The 25,164-nt window shown below is 38.2% G+C and overlaps 2 protein-coding genes across 5 annotated transcripts in view; one reads left to right on the top strand and one right to left on the bottom strand.

Annotated features, from left to right (window-relative positions):
* The window catches only part of VRK2 (VRK serine/threonine kinase 2), a 40,544-nt gene extending 39,528 nt beyond the window's left edge, over positions 1–1,016 (top strand). For 2 of the 3 annotated variants that reach the window (XM_053938340.1, XM_053938339.1), the window contains exon 14: positions 476–564. Coding sequence is in view for 1 of the 3 variants with exons in the window: in XM_053938338.1 (XP_053794313.1) it covers positions 476–715 (240 nt within the window). In the remaining 2 variants the exon portion in view is untranslated. Of the gene's footprint in view, positions 1–475 lie in introns of all 3 variants that reach the window. The other variant, XM_053938338.1, reaches the window with a different exon arrangement.
* On the bottom strand, positions 137–21,805 carry FANCL (FA complementation group L). 2 transcript variants are annotated; one of them, XM_053938342.1, is made up of 15 exons: positions 21,699–21,805; positions 19,876–19,929; positions 18,825–18,885; positions 18,300–18,382; positions 18,009–18,065; positions 16,268–16,365; positions 12,669–12,765; positions 9,954–10,022; positions 4,397–4,547; positions 2,702–2,785; positions 2,539–2,584; positions 2,368–2,449; positions 1,491–1,607; positions 1,128–1,199; positions 137–811 (listed from the first exon to the last, which is right to left on the bottom strand). In XM_053938342.1, exons 1-15 carry the CDS (start codon positions 21,795–21,797, stop codon positions 776–778), a joined length of 1,206 nt encoding a protein of 401 aa, XP_053794317.1. In that variant the 5' UTR covers positions 21,798–21,805; the 3' UTR covers positions 137–775. The 2 variants fall into 2 exon arrangements, with proteins under 2 accessions (XP_053794317.1, XP_053794318.1); XM_053938343.1 differs by lacking the exon at positions 18,300–18,382 and having other exon boundaries at positions 19,876–19,934.
* Between the last annotated feature and the right edge of the window lie 3,359 nt (positions 21,806–25,164).

The raw sequence follows: 25,164 nt of genomic DNA, 5'->3' as shown, positions 1-25,164 counted from the left end.
AGGTAGCCCTGGCACCCCTGGCCAGCCAGAACAAGTCCCACTCTACAAGTTTATGTTCCTTGTGATGGGCAGAAATTCGGCTTCACTGTGAAATGCAAAACTTACACAAATCAGACCAGCACATTCACACTTAAAATCACGTCTTGAGTTTCCAGGATAAACCTTTATTAGTAGGAACACAGGAGAGACTGAATATATTAAACATTTTTGGATACAAGTCAAAGATAAAGAAGAATTTCAGCTGTAGACTTCAATAGTAAATATAGATATGACTCTTTAGGAGGTGTTTAACCATGCCTTATGTTACACATTTACCATAAAATATCCATACAAGTACAAATTCCAGAGGTAAGACTCTGTAAGAATTGTAATGTTTTCTCTAGGATAACTTAAATACCACAATGGCATCTCTGGTTTTTTGATTCACATCTCACCTCATATTAGCTTTATAATCACTGCTATTTTTCCCCTGCAGGAAGACACTGCAAGAGAGCTGCCACCATTTGACCCTTACAGAATACTCTCAGAACCCCAAAAGAAACACAATCACCTTGTAACTCCAGTTCCTGCAGCAGCATCCCAGGCTGGTGCTGACACCACTCGTCCCTCTCTCTCTGTTGTGTTTAAGCTGGCATTTGCCGATCAAACCTACCCCTACACTGCAGCTGTTCTGGTGCTTCTGCTGCTCATTGTCCTGTCCTTGTATCTGCTTTGATGTTGCTGTTCCAGTGTCTTCAGTGGGAGCGCAGTGGTGCTCCCACAATGCAGCTTTTTCCTAGAGTTTCTTCATTGAAGATTTCAGTGTCAGGGGCTTAAAAAGAAGTTTTTAAATAATCCTGTCAGTACATGCCTTGTACAGGCAAGTTCTCATCTGCACTCAGTAGTTATGGATTCTCTGAGCTATTTGTGTTGGCTTCTGTTATAAATGTTGGGATTCTTTTTGTTGCTTGTAAGTGAACCTTTTGTTATGGCATAAAAAAAGTATCATTAAATACAATGAGTGTGGTCTTTAATTACTCTGGCATTAGTGTGAGGCTGTCTTTATACTGTGTCAGAAACCTTCGGTTAAACACTGGTGCATTTGCCTTTTCCACTCTAGTTCACTCCTACTCCTTGGATTTCCTTACCTTATTACAATAGGGACATTCACCAAAGATGACATCAAAACTCTGTCTGCTGGTAGGAAGGCCTTGTAGCCACTGCAACACAAGAAGTAGGTTAAAAGTCACATTGGTTTCATCTCCAATGTAAGAAACACCTATTAATTACCAGAGTTCAGCTGATGAACATCTGACAGGGCACATGCAAAGTCAGACTGTGATTCCCTTTCCCAGACAGCTCATGTAGGAATTGGGGGTGACAGGACAAGTGACTGCCACAATGTTCCTTATGGGCTTATGGGCTTATTGCTTAATGCAGAATTTAAGTGGCCAGTGCTTGTTGTCCAGAATGTGCCAGCTAATGACAGTTTGTGTCACTGGTCACTTTACCTCATAGAGACAGGCCTGGTGGAAGGGCTGCCCACAGCGAGGATCATCACACACTTGGTCGGGTGCGCTGCCATCCAGCCGATAGGCGTAGCAGATCCCACAGTCCTTGGCAAAGTCCTGGAACACAACAGCGCAGCTGAAAGGCAGGGGTGGGCTGCTCACACACAAACACCTTCACCTGTGGTTTTGCTTTTGCAGCTACTATTACCATTTTTTGCTTTTAAGACATACATATTTATGTCACAATGGCTTAGAGTGACACTGGGTTCCAGGTGTGCAAGACCTGACGGGGTTATATTTCATCCCTTACTGAATTACATCTCCTTCAACAAGCACTTTCATACTTTTGGGCACTTTTTGTTTATTAAGCAAATTTGATTTGTCATTATAATTTGACATTAGACACAAACCCTCAGTCAGATCTTAATTTAGAAGTTTCATGAGTGAAAGCAAAGCTCGTAATCCAGGGTTAAAGCATTGTCAAAAATTAGTTCCCAGTTTGTTTGAAATGCACCTGTATTTGGATGGCCTCTTGTCCCCTCTAAGCAGCTCCATCTAATTAGAACTGAAGTCATCAACATCCCTAACAAAATGTTTGGACTTTCCACATCTCATTAGCCACTCTGGAACTTCCTCTTTTCCCTTTAATAGTGGAGCCTGTTATCAATGCCCTATGAAGGCCACAGGGAAGTGTGCACCTCTAATCAAAGGTTAACAAGCTCTGACAACTGTTGCTTGAAGTTCAGAAGTCCGTGTGACAATGTATTAATCCAATTACCTCTCAAAAGTCTCTGATTGTCCCTGGCTCTTAGAAAGTGACCATTTAAATGTGGCTTTTTCAGTAATAACAACTGGTCATTAACTAAAACCAACTTACGCTTTTTTCCAACACAGCACGAGATGGAAAATCAATTCCTAGGAGCTCTCTCAAGTTTTGTAACAAACTGATTTCTGGATCCCTGTGGGTGGGAGAGGGGGAGAGAAAAATCCACACGAGGAATGGCAAACACCATTTGAGTTTCCAGCCTGGTTTACTGGGGACACTCACCACAAGTGCATGTTGTTGTTCAGTTTAGTTCTCAGAGGGTTCACTTCTGCAAGCAACAGACAGGAATAATGGCATCACCCCAGTGAACCTCTCAGGTTCCAGGTAGGGATTGGGATCAGAGATCTGAGTCCAAAGGAGAAACCAGTGGAATTTGCTACCTTACCGTGATCTGCTCCAAGGAAATAACACTCTGGAAGCATGTTTGGATGGCGAGGATCTACCTCTACGTTCACCGAGACATTGTTCCCTGCGAGGTGAAAGCAAGGCCATGGGGAAGCTTTGCAGTCAAGGATTTGAAAAAAGAACCATTTTTAAAGGCAGTTTTAAATTGGTTAACTCAGGCTGGGTTTCATAGGATAAATAATAACAAAGTTGTGAGGTATCCAAATGATTGTACAAAATATCAGTATATATCAAATATTTACATTTCCACAAACTAATTAAAAATAGCAACTGATTAAGAAAACCTGTCAGGCTTGCATTTCTTTTAGACTTGGCTAAACCTTTACACTTATTCAGAAATAAATGTAATCAACCCAAGTTAGATGACAAAACCCATCCAAAATCTTGGTGAAACTTTAGAGACGTGTAACTTAGTAATTCGTCTTTATCTTTTACAGTCAAAAAGAGAAGCCCAAACCCAATATTAAGCAGCAGAAGTCTGTCCCCTCCCCAGCAAATTCCAGGACTGAGACAACAATACTGTATTTTTGAAACAGCAAATATTTGGCTTTACAAGACACCCCACCATCCCTGGAAGGGCTCTGTTCCTCAGAGGGAATGGAGCAGCTCAGTGGTGCTCTGGATCCAGTTCCAAAACATCACAGCAGAGTCTCTTCTGAAACAAGCACAGGTAAAACCCAACCTTTTCTGTAATTAAAGCTGTGTTAAGCTTTCCATCCTGGAAGAGGTGGGAATGAATGAAATCAAAGTTCAGAGGTAGCTGAAGGTTCTCTGTGCCTGACAACAAAGGGTTCAAAGCCCTGTCCCTCCTCTGCTCCAAGGCACTTTTTGAGGCTTTTCTTCCCTTTTCCTTGGCCTGTGGCAAAGGGCAGCAGGACCAGGACAAAGCTCCTTGACTGCACACAAAGTGGCATCTGACCCATGGCATTCCAACCACTTGCTGAACTTTTCCCGTCCTTCCCTCCACTCCTGTGAAGCAGCTTCCCTCCAGCTCCTTCCTCCCTCCCTCTACAGCTGTCAGGGACAACGTGGGTCCAACTCTGTATTCTCACATTTCTACAATTTGCTATTGATGATGTGGATTTTATATAACTATAAAATTCCTTATCCTATATATATTAAGACCTTAAAATGCCAGACGCCATTTATAAACTGGGGTACATTTTCAGGTGTTCACAGGGAAGACTTTTTACTTCTCTTTTATTTCTGTCCTTTCCCCTTGCCTCCTTTAACCCCCTTTTTCCCCTTGGGCTGCACTCTAATATTCCTTCCACTCCAGGATAGGATGAATCTAAAGTGTGAAACTCTGGAATTTGTGACTGAGGTAAGGGCTTCACCTAGGCTGTTGTTTCACAAATCCTGATTTTTACAGGGTTACCATGTAAGTACTCATCTGTTAACAGTTCCATGTTCATAATTCACAAATACACAAGGTTTTCCTGCAGAAATTTTCATTTATCTGACACCAGAAAGTTGTTATGAATTTCTCAAACAGGATCAGCTTGTTCTAGAACATTTTTTTCAATATGCAGAAGAGGAGTTCTGTCTTTGGTTTTAAGCACTGCCTTTCCTTTCCCAAACCCAAAGAAGCAACATCTGATGAGACAAGCAGAACAAAACAGCTCCCTGAGTTTTACTTCTCAAATCCACTGTATCCCTTTAAATCTTTTCCTACCTATTGCAATTCTTCTGGTTATAGCACTCCGTGTGGGATTTTCTGGCTCAAGCACCCATGTCTTCCCATCGATTTCATCAAGGGCATCCCAGAATTCCTTCAGCGACTCCAATGCTGCCAGGAACTGATTGTAAATGTCTATTAGGGAGTTCTAAGAAACAAGAAATTTAAACAGATTTCATTGGGTTTCCATCAGCAACCTGAGAGAATATTTAAAAACCAATTTATTAATTTAAGGAATGTTGAAATCCACGTGTGTGTCCCAGTGTATCGTGATAGCATAAAACAAGGAATATCACCTAACAACCTCATCATTATCTCAAAATTAAGCAGTATAAAAACAGGTGCTTAAGGTCAGCTTCCAAACCCTATAAATAAGGCACGAAAAGGAGAAACTATCTAATAAGCAGAGGATTACATGTGGGGGATTTCAATATTTGAAAGTGGATTACTCCGAATCAGAAATATCTTTCATTAGACAGGACAATATACAGGACAGCAATGCAAAAGAAATATTTTGAAATTATCAGTGGGCAAAAAGAAGTCACCATTTCCCCAGGAAAAGACTTCTGCAAGAGGAGAAAACACTTGGTGGTCAAGGGAATCCTTTGCAGGTGCAGATCACCCTTGAGGGACAGATTTCAGGTATCTTGAGGTTCAATAGAAAAAAGCAAATTAAACATTCTGTTCTCAGACAGGCATATTTCTATGAATGAAACAAAATATATAAGGAATGGTTTCCTTTAATCTGTAGTGATTATATTCTTCCTTTCTCCCCTGGACAAAGAGCAGCAAATTATCTGAGTGTTCTCAGATGAAGAAATAGAATTTTTCTACATAATAACTTTTTATATTTTGTGCGTGTGTATTTTAGAAAGAAACACCATAGCTTGGAAATAATTTTTTCCTGCTGTTGTTAAATTATATGAAAGTAGGAAAGCACCTAAGCAGAGAAGTGTGAATTCTGCCAATCTCAAAATGTAACGCTTATTATCTTTAAAAGCATTTTGTTACTTTTATAATACCTGAAGTGATATAATAGTGTCAGTCACTTAACCACATCTTAGAGTATAGTATCTTCATCTTAAGTACTATTATTTCCAGTATTTTAATAATTTTCACACAGTCCTGAAATGTGATCTTTTGTGCTCTGATGACACTTAAATTAATAGCATAATTTTCTGGTACTTGCAACAGTTGCTTTCCATTTTGATTTTTTACGTTTTTCTATATCACATACAGATAAATCCTCTAATAATCATTTTTATCTTTATCTTCTGGGAATTCAAAGGGTTTCACTAGAAAAAAGAAACATCAAGGGATTATAACCCACAGATAAGTTTTAAAATCCAATTAATTTTAATACTAATTGTAATTTTGCAATGATGTTCCTTAAAAAGGTAGTTAAATCTTCTTTTTTCCTACACTGTTCATTTGATCTTATTTGCATGCTTCACTGATGTTGCCAGCTGTCTCCTGTTCTATACGTAAATGCATCTACAGCTATTTAAAAACATCACCTGCTTGTCATGCAAACCATGAAAACCCAAGATTCCTTTTTATTTGATTAACCAACTAATTTTTGGTTGCTGCCCAGCACTTTTAGAACAGCCTGAGATCACACTTTTCTTTGGTCTAAATTACACCAAGACCGCTGTTAATAATGTCAAACAGCACAACTCTGTTTCATGGTCTCCCTCATACAAATGAATTAGAATTTGTGTGAAATATGTCAAAATTCTTTGGAAAACAAGACATTCCTCATTCAGAGTGTCAATGCTGCTCACCCTCGCTGTAAAAGCGCTCACAAAGCCAAACTGGCTCCTCCATCCTCCACAAACACACTGGCTTTGATGGGTCCCAGGAACTGTGACCCCAGTGTCACCTCTGTGTTATCAGACTCCATGGATCCCACATCCATTCACACCACTGACTTTGTCCAGAGAAAATCAGATACTCTGGACCTCCCTGACTCCAAGGGGAGCACACCTTCTCTTTTACCAGGAAAGTATCATGTGATTTCTCAACCTCTTTATTTCCGTTTCTGTCATCTGCACCTCATCACCAGGACCTGCTCATGCCAGTTCCTTTCTTCCTTCAATTCACACATTCTCCCAAGTCCACCCTTATTGCCCGTACACCATTCCCTCCAATCAAAGGAATAAGAAAGAATGGGAAAAAAACCTCACTCTACTCTTGGTTCTTATATCTAAAGCCACAGAAGCTGGGAAAAATAGAGAAAATCTCGAGTCTGTGCCTGCCAAAAAACCAATAAAGCCTTTCAGGAACTTCTAAGAAGTGCTGTAACCTATATGGCTGTTCTGCCAAATTTCAAGCATGTGCTCCAAATCTTGGATGAACTAAATAGTAATCAAATGATAGTAAAAAAAAGTTCTAATTAAGGTAAATACAGAACAATTGCTTGCAAATTATTTTTCAAAAACAGATAAAAATGCAATTTTTATTCTGAGATTTTTTGGCTAAAATTCTTCCTAACATAAAATTTGCTTATCCAAAATTAAAACAACTTCAAAACCCCCTAATAAGAAAGATGAAATAGCCTAAACTAGAGGTACCATTACCTTTCTGCCTTTCATGAATTAATAAATAAAATACAATTTAATAAAGCAAACAGTCATTAAATGGAAAAGGGATCACCTAAAGAATTTATGATTCCTTAGATTTGTTTGGAAACAGTTCCTCATGAACAGCAGTTTAACAACTTCCCCTCTCCTTAACAGAAATCAAGCCAAGACACAAGCCTGAAATCTTCATAAAGTGTCTTGTCAACCATCTCCATTTTCTGCATTTACAGCTGGTGCCTGTGAAGTTCCTTTGGCAAGAAAAAGCACAATTACGATGCTTTTTATTGTGTTTTCATCTAAATAACCCAAGAATAATCTCATTCCCACCACTCCACCTTCTGCACCTTGCATTCCCTTTTCCTTGCTGGCTGCTGCACGATCTCATTAGTCATTAATTTCCAGTCCCATGACCTTCATGTAGCCAGCCATGTAGGCAGTGGTCAGTCTGGAAACCTCACCCTGACGTGAAACACCCCGATTCTCCAGAACTGCATTTCGAGCGTGTGCTAAAACTGGAGACAGCACATTTATCTGGTTCTTTAGAAAAAGGCTATAACAGAATTAAGTAGATGTTCTTGCACTTGTCATTGAGAAGCACTCTGCATTTATTTGGCACTTAGAGCAGGAGCAGGAGCAGCAGCAGCAGCATTGCCCTTGGTGCTGATTTCTTACTACTCTAAAACGTCTCCTCTGAGCCAGAATCCACTGGCTGTTGCTGCTCATGCTGTGAGACACCTGCACTGGCTACTGGGCTTGTCATGACGCACAAAACCCCACCATCTTCAGCTTGACATTGTGCAAGTTATAATTATTCATCCAAATGAATATGTCAGAGCAGCAGCAGCAGACCTCTCATCAGAGCAAAAGAAAAATACATCAAAACATTATCAACACAGCAGGAAGACAGGGACCATAAGGAAAATTACCCATTTTTAATATGAATGCCATAAAGCCATGTCTATTATTATACGGAAGGGAAAAAAAAGGAAAAAAAAAAAAAAACAAAACAAAACACAACAACCCCTCAAGTTTAAAATCCATGAGCCTGAAATAGGCAGCAGCATACACAGGGGGTGGGAAAGAAAAATCAATTACCTGCAATCTATTTATATTTTCTTTCATAGCAGTTTATATTCTAATGGTGTCATTGCAACAATTTAGTTAAGCCTTTTCAATTTATACTTTAAAAGCGTAATATTAAAAGTTTAAGATCAATTGGTACCAAAACACCACGTTATTTTACTAGAGAAGAGGTATAGCCTGTTCTTTTTCCCTTTTAGGAACCAAAATTTTCATGCACTTGAGTACCTGCTGAATTCTGCTACCAGTGGTGTTGCAGCATTATCTAAGCTTAACCCATATTTTATCACGGTGTGAGGGCTGCTCGCCGCAGTGATTCCCACACATTTGGAAAATAAACACAATTTACACAATTACCAAAGCCATTTGTCCCCACAAGTGTTGGGTTCATGTCACCCACACACATAAGGTCAATTTGCAAAAGCTGCTGTACAGCTAAAGCATTTCTGTCTGCTGGTATTTGGTTCAGGATTAGAGCAGGCTCTCTGCAGCTCATGATTTCAGAACAGGCTCTTCACTTACACACAAACACCTTTTGTTCATGTGATCAAATAGTCCCCAGGTAATTCTAACTGGAAAAAGATTTTAAGCAGCAGTGTTGTATATTTAACAGAGGATTTTTCCTTGGCTGTAGTGCCAGTATCAGTATATCCACCCCCTTTTTTAACTTGTCAAAGGCTGCTCCATGTCAGGTTTTTCCAGAACATTTTATTAAAACATGAGTCCGTCTTTAAAATTACTAATAGTGACCACAGAGAAGCAGTCAGGGATGTTTGAAATGTTGTTAATGTGAGCTAACATAAATTGCAAGGCTGTAAAATTAATAAAACACTGTTGAAAATACGTATTAAGTTTGAGGTTAAAAACAGCACATGAAATGTTGGCTGGAGTGTAAGGACTCTAGTAAAATTCAAGGGAAAAACATTTATTTAAACTGTTCCAAACCATATCAGAGAATCAAAACCTAAAATTACATCAATAAATACATTTTTCATTTGCAGTGGTTGATCCTTGAAGTTATTTCCTCTCAATATTAGTGGGTCTGAGGTAACACACAGAACCTTGAGCTCTGCAGAAAAATTATAATTTTTTATTAAGCCCAGTTTAAACTCATCCTGCTGCAACCTCCCAGCCATGTTTCCTATGTAAGTTGTTATTTATTGCTGGGTAGAAACCCTTGTAAGAGTTAAAATTATCAGGTGCGATCATTTATGTAAAAACTAATTTCCCAATTTAAATGAAATATCAATTATTTTCTACATTCAAATTAACTTGTATCTGAATGGTCACATTTAAATTCATTTAATATAGCACACATGCGCTATTCAGGAAGAAAGGTATATGAAATAATGTGAAAGACCCACAAAAGACAGCATGGTTCTTCATAGCAGCAACATCAGTTAAACTAAGAAATTAGAATTTCATTAAATACTTTCCTATATTGATCATAACTGGAAAAGTTTTATTAAGTTATGAAAACTCTATAGGAAAACAAACTGGGGAAAACTCTATAGGATAACCAACTCCTTTTTTCCATGTCTGTCAACTTTAGAGGGTGTTTCTTTTCTGGAAGACAGTAATTTTTTCTACATTTCACTTCCTTTTCACTTTCCCACCATAATTCCTAGAAATTTTTCAGTTATATGAACATCTTAAAAAAATCCCAACAAGTACATACAACATGCAAGATATTTCTCACAGCAAGGAAGATATTCAAGGTACTATGATAAAGAATATGGAATTCAGTGCTATTACATTTTCATAAGCATGTACAGAAATAAAATGCATACAAGGAGAAGAGCTGGAGTTAAAAACCAAAGCCAACCCCTTGTTACCACCCCTCCACTGCATATGTATTTTTATTTTAAAAAGCTGCCTAGTCCAGTAGTTACCTGTGGCATCCAGGAAACAGCAAATGGAACAGGAAAATCCACAAGGCAATCTGGTGGTTCTGTGGGATACTGAGGGAGGGAAAGAAAATACAGTTTGGGATTTTTTTTCCCTTAGTGATTTAAAGTCAGACTGATACTCAGCTGCCAAATTTGATAACAAAATATGAGCACTTCAAGCATCTTGAGAACTTGGCTCTGAGAGGAAACAGTATGTAAAGCATTTTCAGGAATAGTTATGAATGTTAATTATAATTTAAAGAAGAAAACAACATGTAAATGTTTTATATATCAGTATTTAGTAAAGGCAGGAGAATCACAATTTTCTGTGTTCAGTGGTCACAAAGGAACATTAAAGAAACCTTAAGAAACAAAGCATGAAATATTTTTTTAATTTCTCCTTAATTATACATACTAGAAAGCAAAGTTTAAAATATCAAACAACTCTTCCATGAGTCAAGAACTAATTTTCATTTAAGCTGAACTATTTGTTCTGAATGGTAACATTTTGGGTTTTAAAACTGAAAGTAATCTAGAGTACTTTATTTAAAAAGAGATGAGTGAACATAGACCCAAAATGAAAAAAAAAACCACCTCAATCCAAATTGAGGTAACAATAAGAAAATTTTTAAAAGGCTGTATTAAAAAAAAGAACCTATAAAAGGTTTGATAATTCTGTGACATCTTAGCTTATTACAGTTACAATCAAATGTGTATGTCAGAAATCATCCTATTTTTCTTAGACCAATTTAAGCAATTATTAAATACAATATTTATATTGGTTTTCTGAGCATGCAGCTAACTTTATCTAGACAAAGCATTTTCATACCCCTTGCCAGATCATTCACATAATTACCAAAAGTGTCTTAATTACTACACAAAAGGGAAATCCTTCCAATGGCCTATTTGAAGCCTTGAGGTCTGACATGCTCCTGCACTGATCTTAATCAAAGAAACAGCATAACAAAAATAAACACACTTTTATTAAAGCATGTTATTAAAAGAAATGTCCTCCCAAAAAAGACTTCAGCCAAGTCTTCTCAAATGTAGTGTCTGTGTGTATGAAGGCAAATCAAATCCCCATGTCACCAAAACAATATTTCACACACAAATTTTGTCTGGCAAGTTTAAATGCCAGACATGGTTTAAAAAGGACAAGCAACTGATCCTTCATCATCAAAAACACTTGAAAACAAAACGAAAGGAAATGAAAAGAAAAAAAAAAAAGAAAAAGGATTATTACTTATTAAAACAGGCAAGTCTGATAATCTAATATTTTTATTGTATAAATCTTTAGTTGTTAGATGGTGCTGTCTTCTGCTATGAGGAGTATTCAGCTATTTTATTACTAACAAAAAACCCCACAAGCTTGTACAAGGACAGAAAATGGAAATCTCCATTCCTTCAGGGCAGTGCTAAGTTAAGGCTGAACAGAGCCAATGCACCAGTGTCAGTGTTTGACCATGGCAGCTGCTTGGGAAAAAGGAACATTGCCCTGTAATTTTTTCTGCATTTCTATGCTTTCAAGCAGTTAAAATACTTTACTTTTTTTGTCCTAAGAGCAAGAAAAACTTAGGGCAACAGGTTGCACCAAATTTCTAGTGTCACACAAAGCATATTTATTCCTTATAAACAACACAAACTGGTTCCTCTCCTTGCACATTAAATAGACCATAATTGTACTTCCTGATGGATCTTTTCCCATCAGTGTATTTAATAATGGACTGACTAGCAAATTAATTATGCACTCATTACTCTCTGCATGTAGGACAGTTCTACTCTTTCTAAAAATCCACTTGAGAAACACTCATTCCCAAACAGTATTTTTCCCCTCCTTTCCCCCTTCAAAGGTAAAGCTTGTTCATGTTATGTGAGACTAAAAATACTTTGTAAAGGAATGTAAACTTTGTAAAGGTTTGTAAAGGAATACAGGATGCCTATGAAGGTGGGATTTCATGCTACAATACCGTGCCCCTTCCTCATGCTTTCAAGATTATAACTTGAGATGATGGACCACAGATAGTCCCAAACAACATCATCCAGACACTTTCAGATCCCTTTTCCCCCTGGACTGATTTTCTGAAGACAACAGTTACTGCCAGGCAATTGTCACCACACAGCCTGGATATTCACAGTCTCTGATGAGAGATTTATGCCTTGAAATGAGACATTCTATGAAGAAACGTTGTCATTTGGGTTCAGTGATAAGTACCAGGAAGAGTTAATTTTTTTTTCTGCTTCTGCAAATACCATGGGTTTGATTTGCAAATACTGTCAAAATTAGACATTTATTTAGACTAAAAAGAAATAATTTTTCTGACTTCAGTTTTTCATAAATCTTTACATCTCTGACTTCAACAGCAAGACTTGTTAATAACCAACCCAACATCCTCTAATTCTTGTTCTGTGCACAGTCTCTGGATGGAGTGATAATGAAGGAAAGTCTCCCAGGTGGCTTTGTCTGTAATCCAGTAAAATGAGTGCAATATCAAAGTGTTTTTCATGTGATGCACAGATGCATCTTACAGATAACCATAATCCAATATTAATTTTAAATATAGTTAGCCCAAAAACTCAAGAAAAAAAGTATTAAGTGACCTATCACCTTGCAGAACAGACACACCAGCAAGCAAACCAACCCTCTAAAATCACAATGAATTAAGAACAATCAATATATTTCAAGGAAGCCTCAAAATCTTTTGTCCCACATCAATTTACCTTTGCATTTAACTTGAGACTGATGAGATGCTGTCGACCACAAGAGTCTTCAGCTTTTAACTTGACTATGGTCAGCCCAGTGTCCACATAGGCCACTCTGGAAGAGAGAAGAAAACTCTCAGAGCACTGCAGAAAGCATAGTTTGAAAGGTCTGCAATACTCTGATTAGTCTGTTACAAATATTAATCAGAAGGAGTCCTATATGTCAAGCATTTCTGCTGCTGCAGATTTACTGCTGTTAATACACCAGCCTAGTGCTTAATGCAGTCATATATCTCTGGGTTATTTACAACATGTGTCACGGCTCACGCTGTGGTCAGTGAGCACCATGTTTCAGTTTTCCATCACCAGAACCTTTGACACACATAGCATGTTCCTGTCAGCCTCTACTTATGTACACATTAAACTTCCTGTCAAATTTTTGATCCATTTCTGCAGTTTCTTACTCTATGAGACTTTTATGCTCTTGATTTGCTTTTCTCTTCAATGAATTTCTCTTTTATTATCAATACTATTATTGTGAGAAATTCAGTGCATATTGGTACATATTCCAAAATCGATTTTCTGCAGAAAATAGTACCTGAACAGGTACAAGATGAGTTATTTGTGATGATTTGCCTTCATTTCATGACAGTTTTACACTGTATTCATGCACCCTAGCAAGCAGAAAGTACATACTAAATGTGATAAAGTTTTAAAACTTCTCTTTGCTCAAGATGTCACTGGTTTGTTTCTCCCACCACAATGAAGTTGGATACATTTTTAAAATATATTGTTCTCTACAGGTGGATTCTGCTTAGTAGCTTCAACAATTGCCAAAAAGGTTCAAATCTCTCCATATATTTACCAGTAAACTGGACATGTGGATATTTTGGCATTTTTACTATGTCATTCCTGTGTAACGATAAAAAGCAACCCAAGATAATTGCACAACTTATCACCCAGACTGATGGAAAGGCCTAACAGAGTTCAGAGAGAGCATCTGCTTGCTGGCCTAAGCAACATTTATTTTTTTTAAACCACTGCATGCTAGAAAAAGTCACATGGTTCTCTCAAGTGAAGCTGGCAACAGAGTTGTAGAGGCTTGTGGAAGAAAAAGTAGATGTACACTAAAGGGTTGCACATCCCCAGGAAGGAAGTGAAAAGATGAAAATTGTCTACATAAATGAAATAGCCTCAATAGGAGGGAACTGAAAAATACAGATGGAAAAAGCAGTAGTGGTAGTAAGAAGGGAGAGAGAGATAATTTCATGTTTAATGCTGATTAATGCAATGTTAAAGAGACCTGCAGATTTCTGGGAGTATTTCTCCACAACAGCTGAAAGACAGACAAATCTTGATAAAAGTGTAATTTAACTGGAGCCAGTTAAACTTGATATACTTTGAGAGAATTAGAGGATTCTTCCTCTAACTGGGGGGAAAAAAAATCATTACTCCTACTTTGTTCCAACTTCACCTCAAAAGTGTATCAGAGTTTTATAAAGATGAGAAACTACCTCTATACCAGTCCTCCATCTACTGCTTTCTGGGATGGGGACTTCCTAAAGCAGCAGCTAAGGCCCAGCATGGATACTGCAGTGAAAAGTCTGCAAAAGTGTCTGCACCAAAGCACAACTGGTGCCTGCAGGACTGTGCTACAAAGATCCACAGCAAAGGAAAACAAAATTTAAAGGGATGCTAACAAGGTGTCTGGGATTTTACCTGTTCATTCATCTTGTTTGGACCACTTCAATCTTAATTTATAAGAAAGTATGGATTCTTTTAGTTTAAAGTCACACTTTTTGTATAAACACATAAGGAATTGGGTACATAAGTGATACTTCACTTCTACAGACTTTTATTCTTCTGTAGGCTCTGCTATTTTATCACACTAAAAAAAAAGAAAAAAAAAAAGGAATAAAAGGAATCAGCATAATGATGGAAAGCCTCAAGTAAACCTCTGAAGTCCAGCATGACACACAAATGACTGAAAGCACAGGACCAGGCAAGATTCCCTGGAAATGGAGAAGGCAAGAGAAGATACTTCATATGAAATAAATGGGAAAGTATCAAGCATAAGATTTTTGAGATTTGAGACATGGACTTAAGAAATACTGGCAATCTTTTTGAATCCCCTACAGGTGTTCTATAGCTGATAATTTGCCTTCCCAAGACACTAACTCAACCAGCCTGATTAAGGGGAAGTATAAGAAGAGCCTTTCTTATAACTTTACTCCTGCAGTAGTATCTCTCTTTCCCCAGTCCAAATCTTTTAATTTTTCAGTTGGATTTGGGTGCAGTCAGCTTCCAGCATGACCCAAAACTTGCTAGGAATGAGTAAATCTGGGGTACACAACAAGCAAGGGTTTTTTCCTAAGAAAAATCCTTAAATAAAGCTCAAGGTGTGAGCAGTGATTGCTCCTCACTGCCAGCACCAAACACAGGCAGTTCTGCTGAAGGATCATTGCAGAATATTCTTAACTGCCATGCAAATAAAGCATCACTTACAACTCAAAATCAGCCTCAGTTAAGAGGCTTTCTTAGAGAGTCACTTCAGTGTTAAAAGCACTCTGAAATCAAAGGTGTGACTTGCTAATGGACTTCACATTGCCTGTCCAGGTTATTCTCCTTTCAAGTCAGAATAAATCTGATGTGATTCCCTATATGTAGCATAGTCCTTTGATCAGTGACTGACTTCCCCAACCCTTCTTCAAGATTTTGGGGGTGTTTTTTGGTTTGGTTGGTGTTTTGGTTTTTTTATCCATTTTGGGAGAGCAAACATAATTGAAAATTTACTTCCCACGTGTTTAAGAATTTTTACCTAATATTCTCAGACTTGAGTCTGTGAAATTTAAATAGAGTACAGCACAATTACATATTAACAATGACAACCACTGACAAAAACTTCAGCTGATTTCTCAAGGGTGTTTTAAATCTTTAAATAAAAGTGGGCCTTGAAGTGCCCACTTAGTGTTAATCACATGTAGTTTATCTACATAGAAATCAGGTGGGAAAACTCAAAACTGTTTTTACACTTAAGGCTTCTTTATTTCCTTTAGAACAAGATACTCTTGTTAAAGTTTTGGGTTGAGAGCCTTTCACATTCTCTCCCCCACTCATGATTTTTTTTGGGTAGATTTACCTTTCTGTGGAATAAATAATAAATTCCTCTAAGAAGATCCTTGTGCTGAAAGAGCAGGTTCTTTAAAAATTATTATGCTAATTCTAAAAAAAGTAAGAAATGTCTTTATGAAAGCATAAAGGTAAATGACTATCAACCATAATCTATAGGGTTAGTCTTAACCAGCTGTAAAAAATAGGGAAAAAGAGAACTCTAGATATTAACATTAAATATGTTTAATATACCAGTAGTTTATAGGTCAAAGAAGAAATTATTTCTTAGCAGTGTATCACCCTTCAGCTCAGTTATTTGAGACAGAAAATATCCCTTCAGTTAATAACAGGTTTGTTCGGTGTTTTTAATTTAAAAACAAAGCAAAATCAGTTTTTGAATAGGGTAAATGAACAGAACAAGTACATTTGATATGTTCAGCTCACAAATACAAAAGAGGAACAGATATCCTAAAGATGATATTTGTTAAGATCTAAAATGATCATACCTATTCCAGCCCAGTATTTCTAGATCTCTGACAAGACAGGTGTAGTATTCTGGAGGCCGTGGGATGTGCAGGTCTTGTGTGTTCTTTAAAGCAATTTCCTGTTTAAAAGAACATTAAAAACATCATTAGGAGCAATTTCAATATTTTTGCATCTATTTAGCCATGTGATTTTTGCAATTCATTTGGAAATATTAAGCTTATGTAAAATTAACTGTACACTGCATTTGTTTTGTTATAGCCTCCAGCTAAAACAGACAAAGAAGCTGTTTGGTAAATTACTTCAGATACTGGTAATGAAAACATCTGCAATTTAAAAAAACCCCACAGATGTTGACAACGGAGTCTTCAGATGCAAATATCAAATGTGCCTCTTTTTCAGCTAATAAATTTGAAGTCAAGTATCTTGACTGAAAGAACATTTCAAAATAAGGTTCTATTAAGCCCACAGCTGCCTCCTGGGCTCCACTGCCACAAAAGACAACACATCTAAGATATTCCCTGTATTTTATATATATATATATATAAACTTTATATAGCAATCAAAAAACAAAATCAATTTCTCAGTTTTAACATCACAGCCTCCCTTGGAATAAGTTTTGGTACAGACACTTATCAAGAATGTAGTAATGTTTCAAAAAGAATTTTTATCAAAAAGTTAATATTACTGTGTAAAATAAGCCCTAACCATGTGTTTCAGTTGTGTTTTGCTACTTATTCTTTAAAAGTGCATTTAAGCTAAAATTATGCTTACAGAACACATACATTTATAACATTTAGAATAAAACTATTAATAATTTAAATTAAATAAATTTAAATTAAAATATAATTTATAAGACAACTTTAACAATAATTTCTGCCAGTTCTCCTACACCGTCATCAGTGTTTTCATTCTCTGCAGTAACTGAGGATCACTATTTTGCTATTTTGAATGAATTACACTTTCACTGCGTTCTCATTTTCTGAGTGCTTGTGTACATAGGCAAATAGATTGGAATAACTACTGTAAAGTATTCCAAAATAGACATTCTTATTTAGGCCTATTCCAAGCAGAGTAGAGCAGCAGTGTAATGCCAGGAGGAATTTCTGCTGTGGTTTTGAAGAATACTTCCTGTGTTTTATTCCTAAAGTAAAGTAGGTTGGATGAAGCATTCATCAGCAAGAATGCTCATAGTATAATGTTTCACTAATAGATAAGAATTCCCCGTTACGTGTTTATTAAAGGGTTTGCTACTTTCCACCCCCAGACCTGAAAAACTTTTAAAATAAGAATAAACAGCAGCCTCTGAAATATTGGGGAAAAAAAAAAAAAAAAAAAAAAGCTTTCTGCATTTACTTGTCAAATTGTTAGATAGGTGAAAGCAATCCACTGACTGTATAACCCATTGTATAATTACAAGCCTGCTTTACCATCTAGAGAATAACAGGAATTCCAAGAAAATCACTGTAAAGGGGATGGCTCTACACTGAGATCCCTTGCTGGGATTTTAAATTTTCTATAGCACTCCAACTTCCAAAGAATACAGTCACTTAAAATCCTAAAGGATATTTATACAGCTATTACATGAACAGCATATATACAAAATCACCTCTTAAAAAAAACCCAAACAAACAAACAAACAAAAAAAAAAAAAAAAAAAAAAAGTAGCTATATATCTATGGAACAGTAATCTGTAAAACACTGAAAGTGAAACCCAAAGCTCTAAGAACATCCCTTGTTCCACACATATATTCTTCCACTCACCAAAACAGTTTTCAGCTCCACCATAAAGCTGACAAGATCTGGGCAGCTGTGCAGTCTCTGGAGGAAAGAATCAGTTAATTTTCTGTAACTCATAACTTCTGGTGGTTCAGCCCAACAGTTTTTCTGGTATTGTCAAACCAAACATAAAAACACCAAGTGTATACCACATGCTAAAATTTTCAATTACAGAAGAGAAGTTCCAGGGAACTTTACTGAGAATTAAACATCCCCTGGCATCATTTATGTATTCATTGAAACCACCTCCATGAGATACAGTGTCTCAACCAGCACCTGTGGCAAAGGCTCCTCCTTGGAAACAACGTATTCCTTGGGACTCCAAGGCTGCTGTATCCTCACTCCAAAACTTCGTTTGGCTACCGAGATGTGATTTAGATGCCAAGAATGAACAGAGTCTATTAATATTTAATGTGAATTCTCTCCCTTGCATTGTGAACAACTTGTAAAAAAGTAAATGCATTTAAAAAAAAAGACAGAATCTGTTTCTAATTGAGAGAGTAAAGAAAAGTTCCAGTAAAATGTCAACAGTCATTTATTAAAAATTGTTCTAGCCTGATCTCAAAAAAAAAAAAAAAAAAAAAAAGAGTAAAAGTTGAATAAAAATAAATATTTACAAAATTCCATCAATTTCTCATTATATTTAAAAATAAATCTTGGCTCTACAATGAAAGGAAGGTTCTTTAACCCTTTCAGAATAGGTGTGTGAGCACAAGATGTCACAGAATCACTATAAACAAAGATTTAAGACTGTTTAATAATAATAATAATATTTAAGTACATGGTTTTAAACTTGTATACCTGCTTTAAAATGTGCCGATACCCATGCAGGATCCTCTTCAGACACCAGCTGCACTCTATCCTAGACAGTTTTGTACAAATTTCAAACTCTCAGTACATCATTTTTCAAAGAGAGCAGAAAGCCTTCTATACACAACAGCTTTTTTTTGGAAAAAAACAAAGGAAGGAAAAAATACTTCAAAACTGCTTTGAGTTTTGTGTTCAAAGTTACTTAAAACTTCCAAATGTCACTATGCCAAAGCCCATTAAAAATTAAGCACCAACCTGCAAAAGCCGAAAACAACAACATAATTCTTGCAAGCAAGTGTTACTTCATAAAATACACTAATATTTAAAACTGATAACCTGAAAATGTCAAAGTTACCTGTAATGCAGTTTTAATTACCCCAGCCTAGAATGCAATAAAGCTATGGAATACCACATCTGCTCCCAGTTTGGAGTGGGCTAGCCTAGGCAGAGAACTAGGCTATACAAAGTTAAAGGCTCATCCATGTATGTGGATTAGCCTCTTTCACCCCACTTCCCACACACTGCTGGGATAAACACAGAAATAAGAACAGGACTTTTATTTAAAGGTTGGGCCATACCAATTAATACATAGAAACCGCAAACAGAAAATGAAATTAAAAAGCTCTATTAACCATCATTGCTTAAATTGCTTACATAATTGCTTAAATTTACAACTTTGTATTGAATTTGCTATTTCCCAAATGGTGACATATAAATGATCTATAATACAAATTATATTAAAAAATACAATTTTTTCCCAAGTACATTGCTTCATATATGTAAATACAACCAATTAATTACAACATGTTTCAAAATTAATTAACAACAAAATATTTTGATATAGGCAATACTTATTGTCAGCATTTATTAACACTGATGCTGTGCAATTTTGTTGCAAGGTTAAGCTGAAACCAATGAGAATTAATTAATAACACTGATATTGGAAAAAAAAAGAATAACTCATTTTCATATCCATTATTGCTTTTATCAAAATTAACTTTGTTACATCACACTTAGAAACTGCTACCATAAATTCTCTTACCTGGCATTTTTCAATTGCAAATCCACTGGTAGCAGTATCCTGATGTGGAAATTTCTACCCTTGAAAATAAGTATTTAGTTAATAAAAAGGTCAGAAAAGAATAATATTAGACACTTGTGGGAATGATTCCCCATCAGATCAGCTACTAAGAAAGAAACTTTGTCATTTCTGTCTTTCTGGAGTATTATTCAGAATCTCTTTCCTTAGGGATAAAAAGCAGTATGAGTGACAGGTACAAATAATGTTAATTTTAATTCTGAAGCTGAAGTACTCTTGACCTTTAATTCACAATATTCAGTAAAAATTCTTCAGCACATCACATTTCATAAAGCAAACATAACACCTTTCAGGAGAAAAATAAATCTTATCCAGATCTGGACAGGACAAAAACATACAATTTAATCCAAATCATGCTACTGTACATGAAAGTTTGCCTTCAACTCCAGTAAAAGACAAAACAGATGCTTATCATAAAAGTAACTACACTAAAAAGAACCTTGGGCACTGATCCACAGCACATTTCAGCAGAGTTTTACAAACTAAACAAAAGCAGCCCCAAGTACATAAATTTAATTTTTTTTCTTGTTAGTGCAATCCACATGAGGCAGCTTCTAAATCCCCCCTACTTGTATTTTCAGTCCTTATTGAGGTTGTCCTTCTACTTTATTACGGGATGAGCAAAATAAAACTGAAATACAGAAAATTGGTGAAGCCTCGAAGCAAAGGGAGCAGATAACTTATCTTAAAACTTTTATTCCAGACCCTACCCCAGCTCAGGACACCTTGAAGTTGGGAGTACTGGATCCCCAGCACAGGCAAAGCATGGACATACTGGAGTTAATCCAGGGAGGAGCTCTGAAGGTGACCAAGAGCTCAAAGCTTCTCTCATGCCAGGAGAGCCTAAGGGAGCTAGGAATATTTAGCCTGGAGAAAAGAGGGATCATGAAAGACTAAAGAAGGTACAGCCAGATCTGAGTGACATACACTGACAGCTGACAGAAATACAGGGAATGTCACCTAAACAGAATGAAAAAACCCTCATTAATACTTAAGGAGGGATTAGAAATTGGAACAAGCCATCTAAGAGGTTGCACACTCTTGGAGATATTCACAACCCAACTGCAAACGGTCTAAAGCAGCTACTTAAGGCAGAGGACCTCCAGAGGTTGCTTTCAATCTCAATGTCAACTACATTTTTGACAATGCTAGTGGACACAGCCCGTGTCTTTTGCCATCTACTCAGAGGAGTAAAGCCCCACGCTATTTCTAAATTAAAATACACCCGTTCAGAGCTCTGTGTATGTGATATTTTAAGGAGCCACAGCTGCACAGTGTCAGTGAAGGCATGCCCCTCACCCTGCCTTAGGCGCTGTTCTGCCCCCTGCACCGCGCTTTCCACATCCCGAAGGACGATGCAGCCGCTTCAGCTGAAGCCTCAAAAGTAAATGAAAGGAAAACACCCTCCATCAGTCATTTATGTCAGCTTTTACCACAGGCCATGAACGTGGGCATATTCAGCCTTGCCCCAAAACTACTATTGTCAGCGCAACTAACCCAGCCCAGAAGGGAGCAGGAAGCCATTCCCTGGGCAGACCCTGCGGGACAGTGGCGAGATCCCTCAGGGCAGGGAAACTGCATTCCCCAATTCACATTCCCGGTGGCTCAGCCAGGAGCCCCGGCAGGGCGGGAAGCGCTTCCCCCTCAGAGCCAGGCGCGGCACAGCAAGAAGCGGTCTCCCTCCCCAGACCCGGCAGGGCGGGAAATATCCCCCCCTCCACCTCGGAGTAAGGTCCGCCGGCCAAGCGGCGCCCGGGCCACGGTACCTGGGCAGTGACAAAGCCCTCGTAGGCGGTGCCGTGGCGGTCCTGCGGCAGCAGCAGCGGGCAGTGCCGGAACAGAGCCCGCGCCCCCGTCCCGGCCATGTTCCCGCCCTTCACCACCGCCGCCGCCGCCGCCGTTCGAACGCGAGGCCCCGCCCCCGCCGGCGGGCGGCGCACGCGCCTGAGGGGGAAGGAAGGGAGGGGCGGGCTCATGAGGGACGGCGCGCGACGCTTGAGGCGGGCGCGCACCTGAGGACAGGAGCGTGCTGCTAAGGGGCGGACACCCGAGGAGAGGAGCGCAGCTGAGGGGACAAGCGTGTCACTGAGGGGAGGAGCGCAGCTGAGAGGAAAGCACCTGAGGAGAGAAGCACACTTGAGTGGGGAGTACACCTGAGAGGAGGGTTGTGTCGCTGAGGGGAGCACAGTTGAGGAGGGAGGAGCGTACCTGAGGGTGGAGCACACCCGAGGTGAGGGTTGTGTCGCTGAGGGGAGTACACCTGAGGAGAGGGAAGCGCACCTGAGGGAAGGAACACATTCGAGGGGTGAGGTGCGTGCCACTGAGGGGAGCGCACCTGAGGAGAGGCGAACACCTGAGGGAAGAAGCGCACCGCGCTGAGGGATGCACACCCTCAGGGGAGGCGCGTCTCGAAGGCGGGAAACATTGAGGGAGAGCCCCTGCGGCGTCCAGAGCTCCTGAGGATCATCACTGTTTTCTCTCACAGCAAGGAGGGGGTCCTGCTACTTTGAGGAGCATCTTTTGCAGAGTGCTGAAGAAGCACGGCTTCCCTAGAGTAGAGCCGGGGTTTCCTCGCTATTTAGCACATCCTGAGGGGGCTGGATTAAGTAAGGACTAGCTGTTGAGTAAGGATAACTATTAAGCAAGGCTCATAGTAGTCAGCTGACTGTGTCATGGAGATTTTCATTCCACCATGGCAAGGGGTTACTCGATTTATGCATTCTTTTCTAGGGGTCAATGTCTCCTACCATAACACTTTTAGGGTCATAATAGCTCTTCTGCCCTCTCACACAGGTGCTGGAATAAAAACCTTCCTCTCTTTTCTGGGTAGGTTGCTGCCAGACCTGGCAGCCACAGTATGTGGGAAAGCCCAAGGAGAGAAGCTTAAAACTTTAGGGTATTTTGTGTGTGTTTTGCAAGGCATTGAAACTTTGCACATCACTGAGGCTGAGCATCATGTAAGACTCAATTTCCACGCAAATAGGCATGTTTAAGTAAGAAAACACTGCTTTTTGTCTAATTAGATATATTTGAGCAAAAAAATATAGTTTTATGAAGAGATAGGTGACTTACCATAGTCACCTAAGAGGTGTGTGGCACAAGCAACTGTACCTGTGTGGGACAGGAGGTGGATTGAAAGAGAAATTAAGAAAATGGCACAAATGTTTACAACTGCAGCTAAATCCTGTTCCCTTAGCTTGGGAGACCCATTCACAGAGATTGCATGGAAATAGAAGAGTCAAAAGCAGTGCAACCCTTTGCAGCTTTATGTTGTTGTAGAGGCTATTGGAAATATAATATAGAATGCACTAGGAGACAATAGATAGGTGAAAGAGTACCGAGATTTGACATGTAAACTCATCATGGTAAGATTTTCAGGAGTATTTGCTACTAAATATCTATTCTTGCCACTGTTTAACGTTTTTTTGTACCTTGGAAGTGTCACTGGTGATTTCCAGATTTCCAGCAAACTATCAGTGTATCTGAGAAAGAAAGATTCAGTTGTGTGCAAGAATGTTGCTTTACTCACCCTTTTCTGCTCTGGAAAACCTTGGACAATGCAAGATTGTTACCAAGGCAAGAAACATTTTCTAAACATACACATGATCAGGTTTAAAATACCATGGTGTTCAGCCCTTCCGTAGTGTGCTCCCCTGAAGCTGTTCCTGTGCATTTCACTACCCAGCATGGCTCACCATGAGCAGTTAATCCAGTGTTTCATAGCAATTTGTATCCCTTGTGTTATCTATTAATTTAATTTTGACCAAAACATTTCTCCTCTTGAGCTGTTTTCTCTCACTATGCATTGCACTAGAAATTACCTTATTTAATTGTGAAGTAGCTCTGTACTTTACCAGGTCCACCAATCATTTCTTAATTGCATCAAGTGCAAAACTGAAGGCAGGGTTTTTTTTCTTCTTTTTTTGGCCATGCTTATCTGAGTCTCTGGCTTTAAAAAAATGCCAAGTCCCTTTAGCCAAGTGCATTTATGCAGTAAATATTTATGCATAAAATATTTTACTACTGGGGTCATTATCTTATACTGCACAGTTGGAAACTTTGTTAAAAAAAAAATGCAATTACTTGAAGCATCATGTTACTTTGAGCTGGCACACAGACCAGCATTTTTAAAGCAGAAAATTTGAAAAACAAGATCAGTGAGAAGTTGGACAGTTCTGCTCCTCAAGAGAAAGGAGCACTGATCTGATCTTTCAGCCACAGGCCACATATACCAATTTAATTATAATTATTGTTTGACAGAAGAATCATAATGGAGTATGTTATTAATTACTTGTCTATTCAAACATCATATTCAGCCAGTTAAGGCATCAATAAAATCATGGCTCCAGTGGCAAAATAAGCAGTGTACAGAGCAAACACTTGAAAGCACCAATTTCTGGGCTAAATTTTTTTTAGTTAAGTCATCCCACAAACAGTCAGAAAGAAAGTGCATTCATCAGTCAGAATGCACATGGAACCACATTGAAATAATGTGGCTTTTTTAAGAGCTGATTTTTTTTTTTATTTAAGGATGTTATGAAAGGCAAGAAAATAACAGTGCATTGTTCTCCAGCATTAGTGTCTCCAACAAAAACCAATCCATTTAAACCCATGCAAAATGGCTAATACTGTTATTGCTGTCCTTTTTCATAACTCAGTGTCATTTTATTCATCTCACCCCTAAGAAATGACCTTTTATGTGCACATCCCCACCTTTTCCCCTGAGTGACAGAATCTCATCCTAATCCCATTTCCATTTAGATGTTACAGGAAAGCATTGTAGACCTTGGACGCAATAAGTAATCATAATGGAAATATAATAATATGTTTATGAAATCTGGATTTTAGAATAGTAAATTGAAAAATTACAATAGTATTTCAAGCCACTGAAAGTCAATATTACTAAGAGCAAAAAGCCATCGATCAAGTGTTCTCAAACTTTTCTAGTTTAGATTATTTTTTGATACAAAGCATCTCTATTTCAGAGAGCAGCACCTCTCCCCTGAGGTGATTCCTCATCTACCTAGCAGTCCCACAATCTGGTGTTATAAACAGGATTTAATATATTTTCCTACAAACAATCTTTTTCTAGCATGGCTTTATCTTCTAAGCAGACCTAAAAAACAGAGAACAACTTCCCAGGCCTCTCCACAGTGCACTATAGACCCTAGTTTAAAGATTCCAGCCCTTATTAATTCTTAAAGGTAAAATAATATGTTAGAACTCATAATT

The sequence above is a fragment of the Vidua chalybeata genome, chromosome 3 (assembly GCF_026979565.1).
Source record: "Vidua chalybeata isolate OUT-0048 chromosome 3, bVidCha1 merged haplotype, whole genome shotgun sequence".
NCBI lineage: Eukaryota > Metazoa > Chordata > Aves > Passeriformes > Viduidae > Vidua > Vidua chalybeata.
The sequence above is the reverse complement of the archived record's forward strand: the minus strand, read 5'-3'. Positions and strand labels throughout refer to the sequence as shown.

Excerpts from the sequence above, each read along its gene's own strand:
- FANCL (XM_053938342.1), bottom strand. The coding sequence starts at position 21,797 with ATGGCCGGGACGGGGGCGCGGGCTCTGTTCCGGCACTGCCCGCTGCTG. Across the intron at positions 12,766-16,267 it reads GAAATACTGGGCTGGAATAG|AGTGGCCTATGTGGACACTG; the intron begins GTATGATCATTT and ends TCTCTCTTCCAG. Across the intron at positions 1,200-1,490 it reads ACCAGGCCTGTCTCTATGAG|TGGCTACAAGGCCTTCCTAC; the intron begins GTAAAGTGACCA and ends CTTGTGTTGCAG.